Source organism: Ictidomys tridecemlineatus, chromosome 8, assembly GCF_052094955.1.
Source record: "Ictidomys tridecemlineatus isolate mIctTri1 chromosome 8, mIctTri1.hap1, whole genome shotgun sequence".
NCBI classification, from domain to species: domain Eukaryota; kingdom Metazoa; phylum Chordata; class Mammalia; order Rodentia; family Sciuridae; genus Ictidomys; species Ictidomys tridecemlineatus.
The window spans coordinates 112,217,315-112,243,725 of NC_135484.1; the positions used below are offsets into that span (position 1 = coordinate 112,217,315).

General features: G+C 38.9%; 1 protein-coding gene across 2 annotated transcripts in view; it reads right to left on the reverse strand.

Annotated features, from left to right (window-relative positions):
- Positions 1-26,411, reverse strand: part of Dnah8 (dynein axonemal heavy chain 8) — a 286,935-nt gene that overhangs the window by 159,743 nt on the left and 100,781 nt on the right. For both annotated transcript variants that reach the window (XM_005318733.5, XM_078020075.1), the window contains exons 28-36: positions 25,227-25,340; positions 23,192-23,254; positions 20,886-20,986; positions 18,160-18,297; positions 17,764-18,004; positions 7,329-7,528; positions 3,879-4,032; positions 2,300-2,463; positions 714-816 (exon numbers count right to left, since the gene is read on the reverse strand). In XM_005318733.5, the coding sequence (XP_005318790.3) occupies positions 714-816; positions 2,300-2,463; positions 3,879-4,032; positions 7,329-7,528; positions 17,764-18,004; positions 18,160-18,297; positions 20,886-20,986; positions 23,192-23,254; positions 25,227-25,340 (1,278 nt within the window). The remainder of the gene's footprint in view (positions 1-713; positions 817-2,299; positions 2,464-3,878; positions 4,033-7,328; positions 7,529-17,763; positions 18,005-18,159; positions 18,298-20,885; positions 20,987-23,191; positions 23,255-25,226; positions 25,341-26,411) is intronic.

The window sequence follows — 26,411 nt, forward strand, 5'->3', positions numbered from 1 at the left end:
ACCAGCCCTCTCGCCTCCCAGACACGCCCAGTCCTGCCTTGGCCCTTAGCTTTCCCTCTGCCTTTCACAGAGTTTACATCCCTCCTCTCTTTTCTCACCCACACAACTCCCTGGAAGCCAACAAGGAAAAAAATAGTAGCCATTCCCAGATCCCCAAACCAGAAACAGCCTGGGATAAGTAAGGCCTCCTATGCCCTGGCATGTGGATTGTCTCTTCCTCCTGAGGTGCTGCTCTTGGAAATGACTAAAAGCATTTGAGAAGAAAAAAGGACCAATCTAAACCATGACCCCATTTGGTCTAAGAATATTTAGAATAAGATTCTCATCAGGGTGAATCCAGTCAGTGAGCGCACACTGGGTGCAGTACTGTTTTTTGTATTGTCTCATGTAATCCTCATGACAATCCTATAAGGTGGAGACCATTAATGTCCTTACTTTACAGATAAGGAAACCAAGGCACGGGAAATTTAAGAAGCTTGCCAAGGTCGCACAGCTAGCCAGGGGTACAGCGGGTGACACTACATCATCAATGCCACTGGATTGTGTGAGACTGGCAGGCTCAGAATTCACAGTAAAAAGGATGTTCTATAAGCAACATAATCTTTAGTGCTCATCTTTCCTGTCTGCCCATTTCGGATGTTAACTTTGTTTTTGTTTTGGATTATGCATGGTGTTGAAAAAGCACCTTAAATCCTAGATACTTAAGACTGTACCTGTATGGTATGGGAATCACTGGCTTGTCCAAGGATTTCCAGGAGAACTGGATCAGATACAAAGAAGAATCTCGGAAATAATAACCGCTTCTTCTCCAAATACCTTCAGATAAAGTCAACAGCACATTACCAAGTGACCTTTTTTTTGAACTATGAATATTTTTCATAAGACATCACTAACATCTTCAAAAAGATAACAGCAAACACCTACAGGTATCACCTCTGGACTGTTTAGAGAGAACAAAGGCTGTGCTCCAACACACATTGTGAGGATGACATGGGGGACATTAACCACTAACTCAGGACAGAGGCAGTCACTGGAACAAACTGGGTTATATCATCATCCTATTTCAAATGGAAATTGAAAGCAAATTCGATTTTAAGAAAAACATTTACAAATTTCTTTAATTATCTGTGAATTCATCTCACTAGCTCTTCTCTCAGTGAAATTCTGTACTCCCTGCCCATAGTGGACTGAAGGGTAGCCCCTCCAGAAGGCATGTCCATATACTATTCCCTACAATCTATAAGTGTGATATTAGGAAAGGAGGTCTCTGCAGACGTAATGAAATCAAGGATCTTGAGAAGACATCATCCTACATAATCCAGATGATCCAGATGAGCTTTAAACTCAAAGACAAGTGTCCTTGTAAAAGAGGAAAAGGAGCTGACCAGGTAACAACCCACATAGGAAGTGGAGTTCGGTGGCCACAAGCCAAGGAGCTCCCAACACCATCACAAGCTGTGAGCAGCAAGGAAGGATCCTCCCATAAAGCCTTCAGAGGGAGCTGACAATTTTGACTTCAGACTTCTGGTCCCTAAGGGGCTGTGAGAGAATAAATTTCTATGGCTTTAAGCCACATAATTTGTCACAGCATCCTTAGAAAACTAATATAATGTCTTTTAAATTTTTTATTGGTTCTTTTTGTTATACATGACAGTAGAATTCATTTTGGTATAATTATACAAGCATGGAATATATCTTACTCTAGTTAGGACCCCATTCTTGTAGACGTACATGATGAAGGGATTCACTGTGATGTTTTCACATACGTACATAGGAAAGTTATGTCAGATTCATTCCACTGTCTTTCCTTTTCCTACGCCCCCTCCCTGCCCTCCACTCCCCACTGTCTAATCTACTGAACTTCTATTCTTCCCCTCTGCCCCCCCTTATTGTGGGTTCGCTTCCACATATCAGAGAGTACATTCGACCTTTGGCTTTGGGGAACTGGGTTATTTCACTTGGCATGACAGTTTCCAGACCCACCCATTTACTGACAAGTGTCACGAAGTTATTCTTCTTTATGGCTGAGTAATATGGCTTTATGGCTGTATCGTGTAGATATACCACATTTTCTTTATCAATTCCTCTGTTGAAGGGCACTTAAGATGGTAGGAAACTAACACAATACCCTCACTCACCTACAAAAAGTCTAAGAAAAACTAAAGTTTTGTGAAAATTTTAAATCCTATTCCAACTTCAACCATCACCAGAAAAGAAAAGCAGTCCACACTAGTAATTTGTGTGGGATAAAACACCATTACATATAAAATGATGCATCATTTTAAGAGTCGGCTCTTACCCTGTAAGTGACTTCTGACACAATTCCAGCTGCTCGTGTAGATGGGGCAAGAGCTGCCCCATGGTTTCATCTCCAACACAGCAACTGATCACATTGGGATTCTCATGAGCTCGCTGCATTATTTTTATCCACGCCTTGTCAATATTCTGAAACCGTTTTGCTTCCTAAAAATAAATCCATAGGGAGTAAAGATTAGCATGTGGATAATTGAAAACGCAAAGTGTTCAGTTTGGACTTTCTTACAGTTCTTCAAACCAGCCTAGATTAATCTTAGGCTACGTAATTTAAACCACTTTTTTTTCAACTGAATTAATTCTGAAGAACACAAAACCCTGAACTTATAAAGCTTCTTATTAAAAATACTTCTCCATCACAATGGGGTTTACTAGTTATTTGTTTCCTTGCGTTTAATACATTTTTTTTGAAGTGCTACATGATTAATTTGCAGAGCTATCAACTTAAAGTTCAAATCCAGTCATTCAGCACTCCAGGTGTTTTGGTTCGATGAACAAAAAGTGAAGAAGCATGAAAATAATTTGATCTCAGGGTCCTTGGAATAATTACAACTCATTGGTACCCCAGGCAGGAGATAAGAAAGAAAAAAAGGGGGTAAAAAAACAGTAAAAACACAAAACAAAGCTTCATTTACATTTGTGCAAATGAAAACTTTCTACTTACTATGGATGATAGGAAACTTTGCATTCAGTTGCAAAATGCCTCTAGAAATTGGCATAATTATGCCTCTATTAAAAATGCAACTTTCTAATTAAAAAACAAAACCAATATGTTTTAGTTTTGTGCTCTAAAAATGTATTACAAAGGAAAAAAATCGAGTATTTTCAATACTTTTTGTCCTTGATTTATAACCTATATAGATCCCGTTTGTAGATAGAAAGCCTTTAGGAATTTCTAGCTTAATTATTTCAGGCTTAATTTTTCTAATAGGAAAGTTACCTTCATAGTCTAAAACCATCAGTTAATTATTGACATTTGCTTAAAAGTCCCCAAAGGAGCTGTTTCAAAGGTTTCATTACAAGGTTCTCAGGCTATTTCTTTACCTTAAAGTATGTTTCTGATCTGCTAGTAGCAGACTTACTAAGAGTTAATTTGTGCCTACAGAATACAGATTAATCTTAATACAATTCTCAGAGGAATATTATAAGGTTAGCTCTTGGAAGAGATGAACTACTATAATTTAACAGTTCTGTATTTGAAAGTAACCTCACATAGTTCATCTCAAGATTTTTCAGTGTTTGAAACTAACTGTTTCTTCTTTCTGCTAATGTAAATCAGAGGTGAGCATTTTTTTCCCCCATAAAGGGCTGGATAATAAATATTTAAGACTTTGTGGGTTATACGGTGTATGTTCCAATGACTCTGCTCTGTTGTTATAGTGCTAAAGCAACCATGGACAATATGCAAATGAGTGGTTGTGGCCGTGTTCCAATAAAACTATATTTAAAGTAGCCAGAGTTTGCCAACCAGTAGCATGGGCAAAACTTAACCACACATCTTTCACAGAGACTTGCAGGTCACACATACCCAATTATTTTATCAGGCTTACAAAATCCTTATTTACCTGAGGGAGCTGTTTGGCAATATCTCCACCTACAAAGACAGCTTCAAGGTAGACCCAAAGATTCTGCACCACTAGCCACTCTTCAATTATATCTGAGGAAGTGGACAATTTATACACCCAATTCTGTATAGTTTTTTTAAATGGGGTATTATATCTAAAAGGCAAGAATGGAAAAATGTTATGTTTCAAGGAAGATTAGTAAATAGTGTGACCTAACGAAGTCAATCACAGGAGAAACATTTCTTTGGGAATAAACATTTTGTTCTAAAAGGGCAGTCCCTCAGAAATATCATACAACTAAGGAAATTTGTGCTTTTTATTAATAAAGCTTATATAATTATAGTGATTTCACTTATTGTTCTCATGTGTCAGTCATAAAATAGAAAAATGGGACAAGTCTTATGGCATGGAGGTCTGGCATAGGTACTGTGCTGTTGCTCCTGGCAGTAAAAGAATAACAAGAATAATGTGGTTTTCCCAGACTCTGTGAGCCTAAGCCAAGTGGGGACTTCCCGTGAGAGTGACACATAACCCACTGTTTGCTTTACTCTGTGGAAAGAGACTTTTACCCAGGGATTTTCCTTCTATGAATGGTCTTGAAGTCTTCATCTAAGAGACAGATCATCTCTAATGCGACAAAACAAATCTAATCCTTAAAGATCAGGAGAGGACAGAGAAAGATTACAGCAAAATTAGTGTCAAGTTTGAGGTCCCACCTCCACCCATAAACTGTCAGGAGCTGCCCTGGATGAACACACCTTTAAGTCCTGATGTCTAGGTCACTGAACAATTATTGAGGTCTGCAGAAACTTCAGCATTACCTCAGCTCAGATAACAAGGTGTGGCTCCAGGTGCAGGCATCACCCATCACCCACTGGGGTTGAGAACTGTCATCTGTTCCTTTGTAATCCTACCCCTTTTACCTTTTGGGGGATAGAATGTTCCATGGAACCTCCCCTTGTGTGTCCCCTATATAAGAATAAAGAATTCCAGTGGCTTTCTCTCTTTCCACAGACCCTTAAGATCAGAGAGGCATCACAGATTTTGAAAAGGTACTTCTGTGTGTTTGCATGCTTTCTTTGTCATTTTCTTAAGTTATTGGAATAGACAGATTTTGTGAACCCAGCATTAGGTCACCAGCTAGGATAGATGGCAGTAACAGACCATGAATTCCACCAGGCACTACAATTCTGCAGTGCTAGCAATCCAGGAGAACTACACCAAAACAGTCTGGGATCTGTTTCCTGGTCATCAGTGTTGGCTGAAGAATGAGAAGCCACACATGAAAGCAATGTACCCATGAGGGGGCTTGGCACTTAGAGACTTGCATTTTTATGGTGAAGAGTGGGGATATCTGTGTCGGTTCCACTGTGGCTCGAATGAGGCCATCATTCATCATTAATAAGCTCAGAGGTACATGTGATCTCAAGCACAGACTTAGGAGATTTCAATGGGAATGTCAAGTCTTTGATCTGGGATTTCATGTGTGAAATGTGCGTGGACCAGATGAGCACTAAAGCCACTGAGTGGGAAGATCTGGTATCTGAGAACTCCCAGAGGCACCCCTGCTGGTGAGATGGCCGGATACATGTGAACTCCCACCCAGCACTGCCAAAAGGTCCGGTACAACACTGGAGATGGGTGTGACCCATTAAGAACCGAGAAGCCTACCTGGCCCCACCTCTATCCTGTTTTTGTGAAGAACTTTCTATCAAATCCTTTTGATCTGTGCCGATACAAATAAACCAGACGTCCAGGCCCTTTTACTTGTTAGAAGCTGCACGCCTCTTAAGCTTGGCCGGTCACTGCCCGCTCCCCGAAAACATATTTCCTGTGTCTTGTGGTTATTTCATATTATTATTTTCTTAGCTTTAATTTCTCAGCCAGCCCATCCCTCTGGAGGGGAACCCTTTCCCTCACCCATGGGGGGACGTGTGCAAGACTGAGGTGTTTACAAGAACACAAGGTACCCATAAAGCTGAGCTCAACAGAGAAACACAAGAAACAGAGTGGATGCCGTGGAAGAACTGATGGGCAGCTACCGGGTAAGGATTCCAAATTTAGTTACAGCATGAGGCTAAGTTCAGTTTATGGCCATGGCAAGTAGTTTTGATGTGGAATCCAGAGTTTCCTGGGGAACAGCACTGATTCACTAGGGCTTCTGAAACCACATCCAGTAGCCCCAGAGGACAGCAGTGCCTCCTCTGAGGTCAGTTTGTGGTTAGTAATGAAACAGGATTTCCAGATTTCAGTAGGTGCTGCAAAGTTCTCTAGGAGGAGAATCTCCCAAAATGTGACGACTTTGTAGATATCCGGTACTCTTCCTAGTTTAACGCTGAGTTTACCAGGACCATATATAGGTATTATACCTGTCAGGTTATATCCAAGCAAATACAAAGTTTAAGGATTTACATCCTGACCTCCTTGGCCACAGACACAGCTCAGGACAATCTACGCCCTCTTCTTCAAGAGGTCATCATGCAGGAAGTCAGGATGGCAAAATCTGCAATGGGGAAGTAGCTGCCCATGAAGTCCAGGAACCAATAAACATCTTAGGATCACCTTTGCAAGGACTATTCAGATTCCCTGAGAGCAGAGGAGGTACTCTGGGATTTTGATCTCAATATATTCAAGCCAGTCAATTAATACATTATTCAAATACAAGGCTGCTCCTGGGGCCAGACCACACAGGTGCCATTCATTACCCAGGAATCTGGAGAAGGGGTATGAGAATCCCCATGTTCCCTGGACATTGTGTCTGTTAATGATAGGGTTGTGACATATTAGGTATGTTAGGATAAAAAAAAAAAAAAAACAGCCAGGAACTATGGTCCAGTCACGTAAGAGAATACAGGTTGCAAATCCCAGATCAAAGACTTGACATTCCCATTGAAATTTCCTAAGTCTGTGCTTCAGATCACATGTGCCTCTGAGCTTGTTAATGATGAATGGTGGCCTCATTCGACCACAGTGGAACCAGCACAAATATCCCCACTCTTCACCATAAAAATGCAAGTCTCTAAGTGCCAAGCCCCCTCATGGGTACATTGCTTTCATGTGTGGCCAGCTTGCTTTTCCTGAGACATCGGACAAATGCTTAACAGGGTTAGCCAAAGACAGCAATGACAAGAACTCAGAGGAACAAAAAAGACACAATAAAATAAAGAGGACATCTCAGTATGGAGCCAAGATGTTCAGAGAACCTGCCAATGGAACGGGGCATAATTATGATGGTGACACCTGGAAAAAATAGGTCAGGGCAGATGAGTACCATTAAAGAAAGGAGGGGGACCATGATTTTGGGGTGAAATAGTTCTTATTGGAACAAGTGAGAGCTAGCACTGTAGGGCAGAAACTCATGTGGTACCACAGCTGCAAACTTGGGGTTTACCTAATATTTTATAACCCTAAACACCAAATTAAAGTCTCTTCCCCAAATGATAAAATTACCTATTGCTTAGTAAGGAGCCTAAGACCATTAAACTGTCCTCCATCAGAGTGATGATTTCTCCTGACTCGGTTCCTTTGAGCAGGAGCTCGCCCTTGCCCTTAAATGTTGCAAAACTCAGGTTCTGGTTGGTCCAATTCTCAATCACCTGAGTCAACTTGGCCTCAATATCCTTTTCCTTACTGGCAGATATGCAAATATCCTGCAGAGAAAAATCAAAGAATATGGCATGACATTTCCAACCTCAAGTTAAATGCGTCATAAAATCGTAGGTTTTCACTCAGAAGGGACTCAGAAGCCATCTAGTTCAAGAAGTCATTTTGCAGGTAAGAAAACCAAGCCTCTTGCACTGCAGGCTCACACCAGAACCTTATGACTCGACTACAAATTATTCTCTTGGACCACATATACAAGATAATGGAACATAAATCATTTTTTTTAATTTAATTTAGTTTTATTAATTTTTTGTGGTGCTGGGGATCAAACACAGAGCCTGTGCATGCTAGGCAAGCAGTCAACCACTGAGCTACCACCAATCCTTGCTCAAATTTCTAACTGGAGTTTTTGTCTAACAGGGAATATTCCCAGCTGGGAGGTCAGCTGGGAGAAATAATTGAGAATAGTGTGAATCTATTTCAAGTAACATATAAATATTACCAATATTCTTACCTGTTTCAGCTTAAAAGACAAAACTATTTTTTGATGGGTTTTCCTACTTACCTGAGAATTCTTTTTTTTTTTCCAGTTGCTACTTTGGGTAATTTTATTCTCAAAATACTTCCATATTTGTGAAGAAATATTTTCAATTTGTAAAAAATTTGACTCATGGTATAGACATTTTACAAGCATTTTACATCTGTATACAAAGGAGCTAAGCTTGAAATTGTAATGAAATAAAAGCTTATTTGTATTCTAGTTAGGGAGGTATGATATAACAAGTGTTCTTTTTTTTAAATTTTTATTGTTGGTTGTTCAAAACATTACATAGTTCTTGACAAATCATATTTCACACTTTGATTCAAGTGGGTTATGAACTCCCATTTTTACCCCGTATACAGATTGCAGCATCACATTGGTTACACATCCACTGTTTTACATATTGCTATACTAGTGTCTGTTGTATTCTGCTGCCTTTCCTATCCTCTACTATCCCCCATCCCCTCCCCTCCCATCGTCTCTCTCTACCCCATCTACTGTAATTCATTTCTCCCCCTTGCTTTTTTTTCCCCCCTTTCCCCTCACGAGAATTCTTGACATGAAAGTCTCACAAGGGAAAATAAAAGTGACATATTTTCCCCACCATCCCTCAACCCACTTCATACTTAGGATCACCGAACCACAGAGATGGAAAGGAACGTAAAGTGTAAAATGTTACCACCAATACGCACAACACAATTTAGTGTGTCATAAATGCCAAGAGTGCCTTCAACCACGTGAGCTCTAAGGAGACAAAACTGACTTGGGCACTGCCAAAGAGGAAAGGCTTCTTACTGAGAAGCAGGCACCGTTCTAGTAGAGGGTGGCTTGGTAGAGGAGGACATCCTAGTGGAGTGGAAAGAGACTTCTTGCAGAGGCAGGAAATCCTGCAGCAGCAGGAACCCAAGTGGGCTGGTGGGAGGGCACGTGGCAGAGCAGCAGGGTGCCTCTGAGCAGACAGTCCCCAGAGTCTGTCTGGGGTACCAAGAGTTAATACCTAATCCCTATAATTACTAAATAAATTTTCAAACACCAGCCTATGACTGGCTACATCTTTAAATACAAAGCCTCCTCATAAAAACAAGATGTCACCAAGATTTTTTTCAACTGTTTCCTTCAATAGTATCTTAGTAATATTTACAAATAGGGCAAAAATGCATTGAAAGGAAAACTTTTGGTGTACATACACAGTTTTTAAAAAAAAAGCAGGGGAAGGCAAAAAATCCAAATCCATATATATGGGAGATTTCTGGTCATGTGGTATATTTCCTCTTCTCTAAAAGGCTTAGAATGATGGATAAAATTTAAAAAGAGAAAACAGAAAACAAACATAACCAGGCTTTAAAACACAAGTGAGAAGTGGACAAGATAATGCAAACCCGAAGGCAGAGCGGAAGCTCAGACCTGTGGGTTGTGTCCAGAAGGGGCAGGCCTCTGGTGGCTCTGGGAATAGGAGACTAAAAGCATAGATCAGAGAGAAGAAACCAGGGCTGGGTCTAGATCCCTCCCTCTGTGGAAGGAGCCTGGAAACACTGCCTCCAGCTGCCATCTGGTCATCCAAATTAGATGATGCTGTGTACAGGAGGATGCAGTGACAGGGACCCAGGACCTGAAACAGGTCAGCTGGTGCCTAGATCTACTCCCCCATAGCACAGTGGGGGATAAACTGCTGTTACAACACCTGGTTCTAGATCCAGGGCTGAGGGAAGATGGGTAGTGGAAGAGGAAACAGGAGGCCACCAGCCAAGACAAGTTAAAACACAGAAGGAACAATTTTTAGCAAATCATGTAAGCCAAATTTTTTGAACTCCTGCCATTCAAAATGAACCCTCCCAATGAACAAAAATCACAAAGTACAATTTTTAAAACAATCTAATGCTCAGAAGGATAGCTAACATAAAAACAACTGGGGGGGGGGACTCAGTCCAGTTTTATGGAACAATCTGGAAACAATCTTTGTGCCTAAACTGGAGTTATTGGAGGATGGGAGGTATAGGTGAAATAATCATGCCATGAGATGATCCTGTTGAAGCAAGGGCATCTCTGCTTTTGTGTAGTTTGAAATTTTCAACAATAAAAAAAAATTCAAAATGTTTATGTTTAGGATACACAAAGAGATAAGTGAAGACATCTATAAAACTATACATTTGAAAATTATAAATCTGAGGATATATGTAGATTTAAGAATCTATAGAATTCAGAAAATTGAAAACAATGTAGAAAAAGAACATGTAACTCTTGGAAAGGAAGAAGGTAATAATTGATGAAATTTTAAAAACTTGATAGACTTTTACAATTAACACCAAATTGGAAATTTTTTTTTGTCTTTTTTTTTATTGGTTGTTCAAAACATTACAAAGCTCTTGACATATCATATTTCATACATAGGCTTCAAGTGAGTTATGAGCTCCCATTTTTACCCCAAACACAGATTGCAGAATCACATCAGTTACACATCCACATTTTTGCATAATGCCATACTAGTGACTGTTGTATTCTGCTACCTTTCCTATCCTCTACTATCCTCCCTCCCCTCCCCTCCCATCTTCTCTCTCTACCCCATCTACTGTAATTCATTTCTCTCCTTGTTTATTTTCCCATTCCCCTCACAACCTCTTATATGTAGTTTTGTATAATAATGAGGGTCTCCCTCCATTTCCATGCAATTCCCCTTTTTTCTCCCTTTCCCTCCCCCTTCATGTCTCTGTTTAATGTTAATCTTTTCTTCCTGCTCTTTCCCCCTGCACTATTCTTAGTTGCTCTCATTATATCAAAGAAGACATTTGGTATTTGTTTTTTAGGGATTGGCTAGCTTCACTAAGCATAATCTGCTCTAGTGCCATCAATTTCCCTGCGAATTCCATGATTTTATCATTTTTTAGTGCTGCGTAATACTCCATGGTGTATAGATGCCACATTTTTTTAATCCATTCATCCATTGAAGGGCATCTGGGTTGGTTCCACAGACTTGCTATTGTGAGTTGTGCTGCTATGAACATTGATGTGGCATTATCCCTGTAGTACGCTCTTTTAAGGTCTTCAGGGAATAGTCCGAGAAGGGCAATAGCTGGGTCGAATGGTGGTTCCATTCCCAGCTTTCCCAGGAATCTTCATACTTTTTTCCAAAGTGGCCGAACCAATTTACAGTCCCACCAGCAATGTAAAAGAGTACCCTTTTCCCCACAACCTCTCCAGCATTTGTTGTTGTTTGACTTCATAATGGCTGCCAATCTTACTGGAGTGAGATGGTATCTTAGGGTGGTTTTGATTTGCATTTCTCTGACTGCTAGAGATGGTGAGCATTTTTTCATGTACTTATTGATTGATTGTATGTCCTCCTCTGAGAATTGTCTGTTCAGGTCCTTGGCCCATTTGTTGATTGGGTTATTTGTTATCTTGTTGTCTAATTTTTTGAGTTCTTTGTATACTCTGGATATTAGGGCTCTATCTGAAGTGTGAGGAGTAAAAATTTGTTCCCATGATGTAGGCTCCCTATTTACCTCTCTTATTGTTTCTCTTGCTGAGAAAAAACTGTTTAGTTTAAGTAACTCCCATTTGTTGATTCTTGTTATTAACTCTTGTGCTATGGGTGTCTTATTAAGGAATTTGGAGCCCGACCCTACAATATGTAGATCGGGGACAATTTTTTCTTCTATCAGACGCCGTGTCTCTGATTTGATATCAAGCTCCTTGATCCATTTTGAGTTAACTTTTGTGCATGGTGAGAGGAGAGGATTTAGTTTCATTTTGTTGCATATGGATTTCCAGTTTTCCCAACACCATTTGTTGAAGATGCTATCCTTCCTCCATTGCATGCTTTTAGCCCCTTTATCAAATATAAGATAGTTGTAACTTTGTGGATTAGTTTCTGTGTCCTCTCTTCTGTACCATTGGTCCACCCGACTGTTTTGGTACCAGTACCATGCTGTTTTTGTTACTATTGCTCTGTAATATAGTTTGAAGTCTGGTATCGCTATACCGCCTGATTCACACTTCCTGCTTAGTATTGCTTTTGCTATTCTGGGTCTTTTATTTTTCCATATGAATTTCATGATTGCTTTATCTATTTCTACAAGAAATGCCATTGGTATTTTGATTGGCATTACATTAAACCTATAGAGAACTTTTGGTAATATCACCATTTTGATGATGTTGGTTCTGCCTATCCATGAACAGGGTATATTTTTCCATCTTCTAAGATCTTCTTCTACTTCTCTCTTTAGGGTTCTGTAGTTTTCATTGTATAAATCTTTCACCCCTTTTGTTAGGTTGATTCCCAAGTATTTTATTTTTTTTGAGGATATTGTGAATGGAGTGTTTTTCCTCATTTCCATTTCAAAAGTTTTGTCGCTGATATACAGAAATGCCTTTGATTTATGCGTGTTGATTTTATATCCTGTCACTTTGCTGAATTCATTTATTAGTTCTAGTGGTTTTTTTGTAGACCCTTTTGGGTCTTCTAGGTATAGAATAATGTTGTCCGCAAATAGTGATAATTTAAGTTCTTCTTTTCCAATCTTTATGCCTTTAATTTCTTTCATTTGTCTAATTGCTCTGGCCAGTGTTTCGAGAACTATATTGAATAGAAGTGGTGATAGAGGGCATCCCAGTCTTGTTCCAGATTTTAGAGGGAATGCCTTCATTTTTTCTCCATTCAGAATGATGCTAGCCTGAGGCTTAGCATAGATAGCTTTTACAATGTTGAGGTAAGTTCCTATTATCCCTAGTTTTTCTAATGTTTTGAACATAAAGGGATGCTGTACTTTGTTGAATGCTTTTTCTGCGTCTATTGAGATTATCATATGGTTCTTATCTTTAAGTCTATTGATGTGGTGAATAACATTTACCAACTTTTAGTTTTGTTAATTTTTTCAATAGTTTCTTTTGTTTCAATTTCGTTGATTTCTGTTCTGATTTTAATTATTTCTTGCCTTCTGCTGCATTTGTTGTTGTTTTGTTCTTCCTTTCCTAGGGCTTTGAGATGAAGTGTGAGCTCATTTATTTGTTGGTTTTTCCTTTTTTTGAGGAATGACCTCCAGGCAATGAATTTCCCTCTTAAAACTGCTTTCATTGTGTCCCATAGATTCTGATATGTTGTGTCTGTATTTTCATTTATCTCTAAGAATTTTTTGATTTCCTCCTTTATGTCTTCTGTAACCCCTTGATCATTCAGTAACATATTGTTCATTTTCCATGTGATATAGGATTTTCCCTTCCTTCTTTTATCATTGATTTCCAGTTTCATTCCGCTATGATCAGATAAAATGCATGGTATTATCTCCACCCCTTTATATTTACTGAGGGTTGCCCTGTGGCATAATATATGGTCTATTTTTGAGAAGGATCCATGTGCTGCTGAGAAAAAAGTATATCCACTGGAAGATGGCTGATATATTCTATATATGTCAGTTAAGTCTAGGTTATTAATTGTGATATTGAGTTCTATAGTTTCTTTATTCAACTTTTGTTTGGAGGATCTGTCCAATGGTGAGAGCGGTGTGTTGAAGTCACCCATAATTATTGTGTTGTGGTCTATTTGATTCTTAAACTTGAGGAGAATTTGTTTTATGAACGTCGCAGCATCATTATTTGGTGCATAAATATTGATAATTGTTATATCTTGTTGGTGAATGGTTCCTTTTAACAGTATATAATGTCCTTCCTTATCCCTTTGGATTAACTTGGTTTTGAAGTCAATTTTATTCCATATGAGGATGGCCACCCCTGCTTGCTTACGAGGACCGTGTGCGTGGTATATTTTTTCCCAACCTTTCACCTTCAGCCTGTGTGCGTCTTTTCCAGTCAGATGTGTCTCCTGGAGGCAGCATATTGTTGGATTTGTTTTTTTAATCCATGTTATCAGCCTATGTCGCTTTATTGGAGAGTTTAAACCATTAACGTTTAGAGTTACTATTGATGTATGTTTTGTACTTCCAGCCATGTTTGATTATTTATCTCTTTTTTTTTTTAATTTAGTTTGTTTCTCCATGGTTAGCTTTCCCACCACTGTCTGTCTTTACTGAGGTACTTCCCACTGTTGGCTTTGGTTATTGTTTTTCATTTCTTCCTCGTGTAGTGTTTTGCTCAAGATGCTTTGCAATGCTGGTTTTCCGGCTGCAAATTCTTTTAGCTTTTGTTTTTCATGAAAGATTTTTATTTCATTGTCGTACCTGAAGCTTAATTTTGCTGGATACAGAATTCTTGGTTGGCATCCATTGTCTTTCAGTGTTTGAAATATGTTGTTCCAGGATCTTCTCGATTTCAGCATCTGTGATGAAAAATCAGTTGTTAACCTTATTGGTTTACCCCTGAATGTAATCTGCCTCCTTTGTCTTGTAGCTTTTAATGTTTTCTCTTTGTTCTGTATATTGGATATCTTCATAACAATGTGTCTTGGCGTTGGTCTACCGTGATTTTGTATGCTCAGTGTCCTGTATGCATCTACAATTTGTATATCTGTTTCCTTTTTTATTTCTGGAAAGTTTTCTGTAATTATTTCATTTAGCAGGTTACTCATTCCCTTGGCTTGATTCTCTACCCCTTCCTCTATCCCGATGACTCTTAAATTTGGTTTTTTTATGTTATCACATACCTCTTGGATGTTTCTCTCGTGATTTTTAACCAGCCTATCTGAGTTGGCTAGACTCTTTTCAAGATGATATATTTTGTCTTCATTATCTGACATTCTGGCTTCTACTTGCTCCACTCTATTAGTGATACTCTCAATTGAGTTTTTAATTTGGTTTATCATTTCCTTCATTTCTAGAATTATTGTTTGATTATTTTTTATAATCTCTTTCTCCTGATAAAAATGTTTAACTTATTCTTTTATCTGTTTATGTAATTCATTCTCAATGTTTTCTTTTGCTGCTTGAATTTGCTGTCTCATAGCCTCTTTAAGGTTCCATTCCATCTGTCTAAGGTGTTCCTTGAGTTCTTTATATGACCATTTTTCTGATGACTCTAGGTCCTCCTGAATATTTAGGCATCCTGCATTGTTTGTACTCCTTTTCTTCTTTACTTTTTCATGCTGCTCATGTTGCTTCTTGTTCTGTTTGACTGCTGAGTTACTGTTTACTCCTATAAATTTATTTGATGCTTGGGAGGAAAGGTATTAGAAGGGAAGGGAAGAAGTCATTAAAGAGAATGAGAGTAAGCAGGTAGAATTCAAGGAAGGGGGAATAAGAAAATTGAAAAGAAATGTAAAGACAGAAGAAAAGAAGGAAAGAAAAAAATAGAAAATTAAAAGGAATTTAAAGAAAAATAATAATAATAATAAAAATGAAAATTGAAATTAAAAAATAGAATAGAATAAAATAAAATAAAATCGATTTAAAAAAGAAAAAAAATTTATAAATGCAGTCCTAGGGTTCGATTAACTGTTCTTCCAGTAGATGGAGCTATGCCCACCGGGCCAAGTTTCTCCTCTCAGTAGGCGGGAGCCAATCACTGTGCAGCAGCTCTTAGCCACACCCCCGAAAGCTGGTGCAAGAGACCTCAGTTGTCAGCACTGGTGGGAGCTTAGCCGGGAGTTCCCGCGCGGGTCCCGTGCCACTCCTGATTCCCCCAAACGGGCAGGGCTCTTTGCGGAGCCGGGCCGGCGGGGGCCCAGGCAGGCAGCGCCGGCTCCCATGTTCGCTGCAACGTGTGGGCAGCGGCCGTCCTGTGGCGGCCCGCGGCGGCTCACAGAGCCAGGCCGGCGTGGGCCCAGGCAGGCAGCGCCCGTTACTAAGTTCGCTGCAACGTGTGGGCAGCAGCCAGTGGCGGTTCACAGAGCTGAGCTGGCGAGGGCGCAGGCAGGCAGCACCCGCTCCCACGTTCGCTGAAACGTGTGGGCAGCGGTCGTCCAGCGGCAGCTGGCGACGGTTCACAGAACCCGGCCGCCGTGGGCCCAGGCAGGCAGCGCCCTTTCCTAAGCTTGCTGCAACGTGTGGGCAGCGGCCGGCGGCGGTTCATAGAGCCGGGCCAGTGGGGGCCCAGGCAGGCAGCACCCGCTCCTAAGCTCACTGCAACGTGTGGGCAGCAGCCAGTGGCCGGGCCGGAGTGGGCCCAGGCAGGCAGCTCCCGTTCCTAAGTTCGCTGCAACATGTGGCAGCAGCCACTTGGAGGTGGCCGGTGGCAGTTCCCAGAGCTGGCGGGCGGGGGCCCAGGCAGGCAGCGCCCACTCCTATGTTCACTGCAAAGTGTGGGCAGCGGCCATTTGGCAGCAGCTGGCGGGACTGTGCCCCTGCTCTGCCTTGCCGAGATTCAGTCGTCTGGGACAAGCTGACACCTCCAATTAAACTTACTAATTCCTGGCAGGTCTCCTTTCAGCGGAATTTTGCTAGAAATTTCTCAGCAGGTCACATGTAGGTTTGTTAATGTGTCTCTCTGGTCCCGTACTGCAGAGGCATTAAAAGTGCTGCCTCCTCACCGGTCGCCATGTTGGGTCCCCCCCCGAAATTGGAAATTTAGAAAAAGAGCCCTGAGGAATAAACAGACTTTTTTTTTTAAGTGGATGTGCAGTTAAGGAACAGGAGGACAGATTGAGAGGCTCCAAAATTAATGTATTTTGAATAATCATATTATTTCTTTGAGTAACAGGATTATTTTGTAAAAGCCAGGAATGCTCAGGATCAGTCTGCATTTTAAGGTGCATAATAGAAGACAAGCAGTAATTCCCCTAACAAACTGTCGATTCATAACAGAAAGAGAGGGGCTGGGGATGTGGCTCAAGCGGTAGCGCGCTCGCCTGGCATGCGTGCGGCCCAGGTTCGATCCTCAGCACCACATACCAACAAAGATGTTGTGTCCACAGAGAACTAAAAAATAAATATTAAAAATTCTCTCTCTCCTCTCTCACTCTCTCTTTAAAAATAAATAAATAAATAACAGAAAGAGAATCAGAACTCGCGTTGGCTTTTGTGCAGAATGTGCTCCTCGTCTTGTTCTAGCAGAGCATTCCAACACCATTACCTGTCATAAGCATCCTAACCACTGTCCGCACTTCAGAACCTCTATACTCCAGAAATCTCATAATTAACCTTGCTACTAAAACTCTCCTCATAACTATTTTATTCTTACAAGTCCAAGAGCATACCTACAGTTCCAATAGTTCCAACTCAGACACCTTTCTATGCTAACACTTTCAAACACTCACACTGGCTTTATAGACATGACACAACTCAAAGCCTATTTTGCTATCAAGTTTTCCACAGCAAGCATAACAAACATGTCTGATACAAGTTACTTTGATGGAGTACTTAACAGAAGCTCAAACCCTCTTGCTATAAGGGCCAAAGCTACTCAAGAATTCAAAAACCTCCGTGAGCCAGATGCAGCAAGACAAATACCACATGTTCTCTCTCATGTCAAAGCTTAAAAAAAAAAACAGAGTAGAACAGGGATTAATTACTACTGGCTACAGAGGGGAATAGGAGGACGATGGGTAACAGGTGCCAAAACACAGCTGGATAGGAGGAATAAGTTTCATTCTACAGCACAACAGGGTGACTACTTCACAGCAACCCATTACATGTTTTCCAAAGAATCAGAAGAGGAGATGGAAATGCTAATTACCCTGATTGTATCATTACATATTGCAAACATGTACTGAAAGATCACACTGTGCCCCATAAATTCTTACAATGATTATGTATTAAACTAAATAAAAAATCAAATAAAATGTCTACTTGTACAATTCTCAGAAAAGAAAGCCATTCTTTAAGGACCATATTGGTAAGAACTTCTGTTCTTATGTACCTCAATGTCATCCTTATTTTTGAGGAGTGGTGCTTCCATGATATTTCTAAGACAAAAAGAATCAGATTCCACATCAAATGGGGTTCCAGTTAACTCAGAGATCCGGTCCCAGTGCCTCAGTTTCATCGCCTTATTGGTCATCATTTCTAGCAGTGGACATGACTCACTGAAATCATCAATTCTTTTTTTCAGATCCAAATAAGCTTGCCAATCTTTAAGTCCTTTGGGAAGCTTACGACACCTTTTAGAAAGAAAGAGAAAAAAACTTCATCATCTGTGCATTTCTTTGAGAAAGGTGTTATGTACACACAGGAAAGAAGTGAGTCTGGGAAATATCCATAGGAGACTAAGGAGATAAGCACAATAAAAAGACAAGCTAATTCAACTGGAGCTCACCTGTTTTGAAATTCCTGCAGCTCTGCATTGATTTTTTCAATATCTACATCTCCCCAAAGTATCTCATAATAACCACTAATACTACTCATGACAGTGTCATATAGTCCGTATAGCTTCTGCAGCAAGTTGAGTTCTTTTCTGGGGAACAAAATAATTAAGTCATCATGGATGCGCAGAGTTCATACAATCAAAATTATGTGCTTAATGTCTCTTAGACAAGAAATGCATACAACTCTCTAAGCTTTCAGCTCAAATTTTTTGTTAAAGTTCTATATATAATGTCAAGTTTAAAGGCCAGGATGTAGCTCAGTGGTAGAGCTCTGGCCTAGCATGTCTTGCCTTGTACTGTAAATAAAAATAATAATAGGTCAAGTTCAAATGTTCAAAATAATACCATTATTTGATATTAACAAATGATTTGGTAAATTTGTACAGGAAAAATTGGGATCCTTTTATAAATCTAAAACTACACACTACAATCTTATTTTTCCAATTCTTTTCATTTACTTTTTTCTCATAAACCTACGAGTTAATTCATTATTACTCACTAGTTATTCCCAACTATGCTAAACATGACTAAAATAATAATAATGATGAAATCTCCCAAATGATGATGCAATAGTGTTTAAATCACTATCGCATCATTCTTCGGGTTTCTTGTCCTGTTTCTCAAAGTGCTACATCATCTTTCAAAAAAGCACAAAAACAGAACTCCGGAGACAACATTCTTGTAGTCTTTTGCTTGCTTAGCTTTTTCTTAATATGGCTAAGAATTCAGTTTCCCATTTTCTTCCTAAAGCATCAAACAGAAGAATTTGACAAAAAAATATGTTTCCAAATCATTAAGGAAAAAGGGGCAGAAAGCACACTTATACTCTAATTTTGAGCGTGAAATTAATTGCATAAGTGACATCTCAGACTATGAGTCTTCAGAGGATGATAACCCAGATGAGTTTTAGGAAATTCCATAATTTAGGACTGAACAACAAATTGTATCATGGGCAAGGACCTCACCAAGCAACAAGAACTGGACCATCCCATTTTGTAAAGGAGATAAGTTTAACAGTGTTTTCTCATTATTGATGATGCTTGTGTAGTTTCATCTGATACATTTCATAAGTGGACAAGTGTTGAAGGCAGAAGTATATTCAAAGGAAATAGATGAAGTAGAAATGAAAATGTTCATTAAGTTTATCATTCAAATTTAAAAGTAGTTTGTATTTATAGTGCAAAGAAGGAGACAGCCCTCACTTCAACAAAATTACAAATGTCTGAGTTTTCAACAGTCTTGAGTTTGAACACTGCAAGTGTTAGAAAAATCAGAAGGAATGCTCAGCGAGAGATCCATGGGAGATGGAGGTAAAAGCTCGAATCAGTGTTTACCGCTGGATTTGCCCATGTTCATGCATGAGAGCTAGCTGTATTTAAATGATGGCCTCTGCTTTGTGTTTATCTTCAAACCAGGACATCATGGAGCACAAGTTTGGGTTCACTGTGCTTAAGATCTTATTAAATTCTCTACTAAAAGTGTCTTTTTATCATCCTATTATTCTGACTTCTATAAATTATTTATGCAATTATTTTAAAATACCAAAATAAAAAGTGATCCATTGGTCCAGACGGTTAAGTGGTGATGATTATTTTTCTTGTTACACTGAAGGTTAGCACACTGAACCTCACACTGAGGATGCCTAGAATCCCCTAGAGAAGGTGTAAACGCACAAACTTCCCAGGACCCAATCCCAGAGACCCCAATTGAATAATATCAGCCATCTGCAATTCTCATACAGTTGGTTAAGGGGTTAAATTTGAAGATCAACTGTTTTAGAGAGAGAATGCAGACCATCTACTCTATACAGCTAACACATTTATCTTCAGAAAATTTCATGCCTATTTTATGGTGAAATTTTTATGCTATGACTAACATTAAGCTCTTTTCTAAAGTCAAGTCTGTAATAAGTTAATAGCACTGCTTTAATGTCCCTTTTGAGGAAAGGTATATTTAAAGTTCTATTAAAAATATACTTGTTTACATCCTAGATCTATTGTTTAAAATCAACTAAATTCTTCCACCATTGATTTCAATAAATTCTACACCTCCATTGTGGGAAAGAGCACATTAGTGTAAGTGCAGTAAGGGTAAAAGAATTGAGGAAGGTTATTCCCGTAAATAAACTAAAATTATTCAAAATTGCAACACTTCTACATAATTACTTACATTGTTCACAACTAGTAAAAAAAAAAAAGTAAAGAATAAACTAACTTTAGGCCATGCATGCCTAGAATTTCTGCAATCTATTTCTACTTCCTTATAACTTCTTCTGTACATGAACACTGTGTGTCTAACAGGTCAAGAATTATGGGGCCAAGCTGGATGTGGTGGCACATGCCTATAATCCCAGCAGCTTGGGAAGCTGAGGCAGGAGGATCTTGAGTTCAAGGCCAGCCTCAGCACCTCATTGAGGTCATCAGCAACTTAGTGTCTCAAAAGAAAAAATGCAAAAAGGGATGGGATATGGCTCAGTGATTAAGCACCCCTGAGTTCAATCCCTAGTACCAAAAAAAAAAAAAGGAGTAAGGACAAGGAATATTTAGGAGTGTTCCAAGTCATGTTGTTCTCCACATGATAAAGGATTTGTCAGTGATGTGACTCTTCTAACAGGAAGTATTTAATTATTTAAATACTAAATGAAAGTATGTAAGACTTGAACATTTTCTAAACTTACCTGGTTTTGTGTAAAACCTCATAGTCAGTCACAGGCAATCCAAAAAGTTGTTCACCTGATGAATACGTGACAAATTTCCTCCACAGATCATCAAAATTGGCCTATAACAAAGATTGCTAAATTTGTACTAAAATGTAATTAATTCAGATCCCATTAAAGTAAACTTTATCATAATTGAGCTAAAAGATAGGTTGAGGTTTATTTAGTAGTGTCTATGAAACAAGGATTGGTGAAGCAAAATCATACTTCACCAGGCTACAAGAGGAAAGTTGAGCATTTAGGAAAGTTAGCTTTCAAACATTCTAAAAGCATCCATTTTATAAATTTCTTTCTTTAACAAATTAAGTGGTCTCCAGGAGATCTATATTTCAAGTTCTAATATAGACACCTGAAAATCCGTGATAAAGGCTGATGTACTGGTCACTTAAAAAAAAAAAAAAAAAGACTGGTGATCTCTTACTCTTGCAGGGTTAAAAATGAGTAAGGGGTGCTTGGCTCAGGTAGCACATGCTTGTAATCCCAGCTACTCAGGAAACTGAGATAAGAGGATCACAAGTTCTAAGGCCAGCCTGGGCAACTTAGTGAAACCCTGTCTCAACAACAAAAAAAGAAAAAATGGAGGGGACGATGGAGATGAGTTCAGTAGTAGAATATTCCTGAGTTCAATCCCCAGTACCATCAGGAAAAAGTAAAAAGTACTAGTATAATCCATTCAACCTGTTTTCTCTTCATGCAACAGTCTGTAAAACCAAAGAATCAATTTTAACACTATTTGAAATAATTCTAACAATTTAAATCAGCAAAGTCAATACTCATATTTCGATTTTTTTCTTTCAAATTTGAATTTGGTTATATATTTGGAATGTTAAACATTAACATTATTCAAAGCATAAATGCAAATAGAAGTAATTCACCGGTTAGCAGGATATGTGCATTTTACATAAATGGTACAGAATGGCACCCCCACCCCACTCCACCACCGCCCCCAACTTATGTGCAGTTTCTCTTTCCAGGTTTCAGTTACCAGGGTCAACATCTCCCTAACCCTCTCTGCTCACTGGTCCCTGCTCACTCCCAGTCTCTTCACTGCTGGGCTTATGTTCAAGCTGCAAATTCTGCCTCACTGGATTGTCCTCTTTCTAATTAGTCCTTCAAGATGTAGTTTAGATACCTTCTCTTCCAAGAAGTCTTCTCTCTCTGCCCCAATATTCCCCACCTGAGCTGGGAGCCCCTTAGCCCTGTTTCCATAACACAAATTCTCATAACTAGATTATAATGTTCATCATATAGTTTGGGAATTACCTCTAGCTTACTATCTATCAGATCTTAGCAGTTTAGAGGTAAGAACCATTTCTTCATCAAATTTCTATTGACAAAGCCACACAGGAGCCAGTAAATTGCTAATGTTTTTCAAATTACTGAGAATGCAAGTGGGATTGGGAATGTAAAGAGAACGAACATAAAGGTGTTGTTCAGTCACAGTAGAAAACAGAAAAAAAAATGGAACAAAAAAAACAGAATTGGCCTGGCACAGTGGTGCACACCTGTAATCCAAGTGGCTTGGGAAGTTGAGGCAGGAGGATCAGGAGTTCAAAGCCATCCTCAGCAACTTGGCAAGGCCCCAAGTAACTCAGTGAGCCCTGTCTCTAAATAAAATATAGAAAGGGCTGGGGATGTGGCTCAGAGGTTAAGCATCCCTGGTTCCAATCCCTGGTACCAACAACAACAACAAGAGAATTGCCTGATGCTCCAGACTGGCTAATTTACAGAAGAATCTATGAATTTTCAAAACAATAGTCCAAATGGGCGTGTTGTTTTTCTTGAGATGTGCTCAGCAATCTGAGTGCAAAAAAACAGAGTGATGGGTTGGACTGATCCAATGACTACCACGCTGTCCTGAGCAGGAGAGTTGAAAGGCATGGCTATAAAAGGAAGCCAGACAATGGAGTGAGGGGAAGATGGGAAACCCACTTGCTAGTCTTTAAAACCTTATGCTGATACATTTTATTATGCTATAATTTTATCAGTTAATTTATCAAATGAGATTCTTGGAAGTAGAATAAAATATTACTAAGTTCACTTTCAGAGTTTCATTTTCTAAAAATACAGAGAGAAATTCTGTGGAGAAGAGTCTCAAGGATCATAGAGAAGGGATGAATCACATCCTTTAGAAGATTATGGTATAATTAAAATCTGAATGTACTTTGAACATTAACTTTCCTATGAAAAGATAAAACATAAATTTCCCCCTACAATCATCTTTAAAAAGAACACTCTGTCAATGTAACAAATAAGTGTGGTTTTACCTGAAATATCTGTAGCCTGTTGCTGGCTTCTTGGGGTGGTATATTTGGAACCATGGGTCCTTCCTATGAGAAATAATATAATCTCCATTCTCATTCTTAATAAGATCATTGGTCTATTCACCAGATCCAGCTAGTCTTTTCTTTTAAATAAATAAGCATTATTTTTCATTTAAATGGTCTAATTTTGTCCTGTACTTGAAATTTTTATTCATTTTTTTCTAACAGCTTTATTGAGATATAATTCACATATTAAACCATTCACCCACTCACAAAGTGTACAATTCAATGGTTTTTAGTGCATTCGGAGTTGTGCAACCATGACCACTTTCCATTTCAGAACATTTCATTATTTCAGCCTCTTTTCATTTTTAAAGGTCCTTCACACAGTGAATAAAAGATGAGGAAAACTAGAAACACATCCTATATGAAGTGTGTACCACAAGAACTCTGCTGAGTTTCACTTAGGATGATAAATGATGATGTGTGGTTCATTAGAATAACTAACACAGTTATGTATATATATGACTGTATGACCAATGTGATTCTATAACATGGACAATCAGAAAAATAAGAAATTATACCCATCTATGTATGATATACCAAAGTGAGTAAATTCTACTGTCATGTGTGACTAATTAAAGCTATTTTTTCAAATCAATGTGGAATCCTGAGAACAGCCCCTTGTACTAAACGTTCAGCCAAATATGGAAACTGAGACACGTAGAGGTTGAATACGTGGAAGAAGTGGAAGGCAGTCTCTGGTGGCCAGGAACCAGTACACATTTGCAAAACAATCCCCCAAAAACAGTTTCCCAAAAAGGCAAAGAAATGAAACAACTACTTATGCAGTGACAGATTAAATAACAAAGAAGATTCTCTATGGGAAAATGAAGAGTACTGAGGATATCCATGTGGTCTGTACAATCATGAATGTTGTAGAAATGCTAAATGATAAACCAATATAATAGTGTTTAAAAGGTAAACTGAGGCATAAAAAATTTTAAAGTGTTTGTTTGTTTCGTGAATCAGGCAATTCCAAACCAGAAGGGGCCCCGCTGCAGTTAAGGGAGGAGCTTTTCTAGAGTGAATATGGAATAATAGCAAGAAATTGTCTGATTGGTTGCTTCCCTTAGTCCACCTGCTGGAAATTCCCTATTTACATAATTATAAATTCATAATTATAAACTTCTCATTGGTTCAGCTTAAGTTTTGCTCTTCTTTAATAGAGACATTTATAAGAAATAGTTCAGGTTGAGTTTCCCTTGGGTTTGCAAAGCAACCAAGGTTAAGGTCACTTATGATGCCCAATGGTTTTTGTGTGCTCAGAGATTCTTGTGACCTGGTCTCCATTTTAATATTTTTAACAATAGAATGGCAGGATCAATCAATGTTGACTAATCCAACTAAAAGAGATTAAGTTTAGTGCGTGTTACTAAAAAGGTGTTATGTTAAGTAGCACTGAGGGTTTAAATCTTTTTTTTTTTTTTTTTTGCATTCAGATCCATTTGTGACCACTAAAAGAAGTGGAATAAAAACTATAACCAACTTTTTAGTTCAACTTTAAGGAAGTCCACATTATCATTCAGAATATGAGATTGAGCAGTCTATGGGACTGGCCAGGAATGGCATTGATTTCTCATCTTCAGTGACCTTCTGGTTTTATTAAGAGTTAGTGACAATGCAAAGTGAGGTGGCATAATGCCCTGTGCACTGCAGTGTTTATAGTCTCTGATAGCCTTCCCACCTGGTAATAGATCTACATGGAAATCTCCAAGAATTCCAGCCCTAATAAAGAGCAAAACCAGATTCCTTCCACAATCTCCAGTGTGGTTTCCTCCTTGTAACTGTCAGATCTGCTTTCTTTCTCTGGAAAACATGCTTAAAGGAATAACCATCCTCTTTTTCAGACTGCTATCAATATACAAATATCACTGTTTAAATACAATAGACCTATTTCTCAGGGTTCATCCCGTTCATTTCAGACAAACATATCACAGAACATTTTAACACCCAGCACAGCTAATTTTTAAATTACCTGCTCATAAGATTCTGAAAAGTTTGCTACATCTTCACGAAAAACTTCCACAGCCTCAAGTAGATTACTTTTAAAGTTTGGCTGCACTTGAACTAGTTCATCTTGTACAGACACCTGGAACGAAAAAGAATATTTGACATGAGAGTAAAAGTCACATCTTAAAAAGGAAAACTGCAATTCTTTTAAATTCTTAAAAAACTGCAAGTGTCTTTTCTCACAGGTGTCCTGTAGGAACAGGGATGTCTCTGTTCTCTTGTAATAAAATATATCAACAGCCCATGTGTGCCTACAGGAGATTCAAATTATTCTCATTTGCCATCCAAGAGGCTAAGTCATTTTTCTCTGAAATTGGTAACTGGAAAAAGCTCTCTGACCTAGCTCAGGCCATCGCTGTGGCCACGAAAAGGGTCACTATGACAGACCCAGTCTAGGTCACATGCTATCTCTACAGCCACACCAACAACTGGGATTAGCAATTTCTAGTAGGTTCACAAGGCTGCAGAGCTTGGAGCAATTTCCTCAAAGAAAGTGGTATTACTTTACGTATAAAAAACATTACAAATATCCTTCACATTAACTCATTCAATCCTGGCAACAATCCTGGCAGTGAATTCTACCATGCTAATATTATATCCGTTTTTTCAGGTGAGAAAACTGTGGCACAGAGATGCTAAGTAGCTCTCCCAAGATCCCAGCACCGTAAGAGGCAAGGTCAAGATTCAAAACCCAGTAGTGTAGCTCCTGGGACCCTGTTCTTAACCACTCTCAAAATCATCATTTATATATAGGTTGGAACATACACTACATTCAGTTTAATGATGAGTGTAGTATGGAACAGTGTATCTCTACTAAAGGATAGGCCAGGGGCTTTAACGCCAAGAGTCAAAAAGATGGAAGAATCAACCAAGTGATCCCAGCAGCAGCAGACTGGCTTTCATTAAATCTCAGTGGGGAGTTCCCTGTTTCCTTTCTATGGCTCACTTGCCAGCAAGCATTTTTCAAAGCAAGCAATTAGTCAATACTGAATATGTATTTAAATAAATATGAGTATTTTATATGCACTACTTCAAGTGAGCCTTACAACCACATATAAAAAATATGAATATTCTAAATGACCACATAAAGAAATTGAATAACAAAGGTCATTAACTTGCATTAGATCATCCATTTGGTTGGTGGCACAGC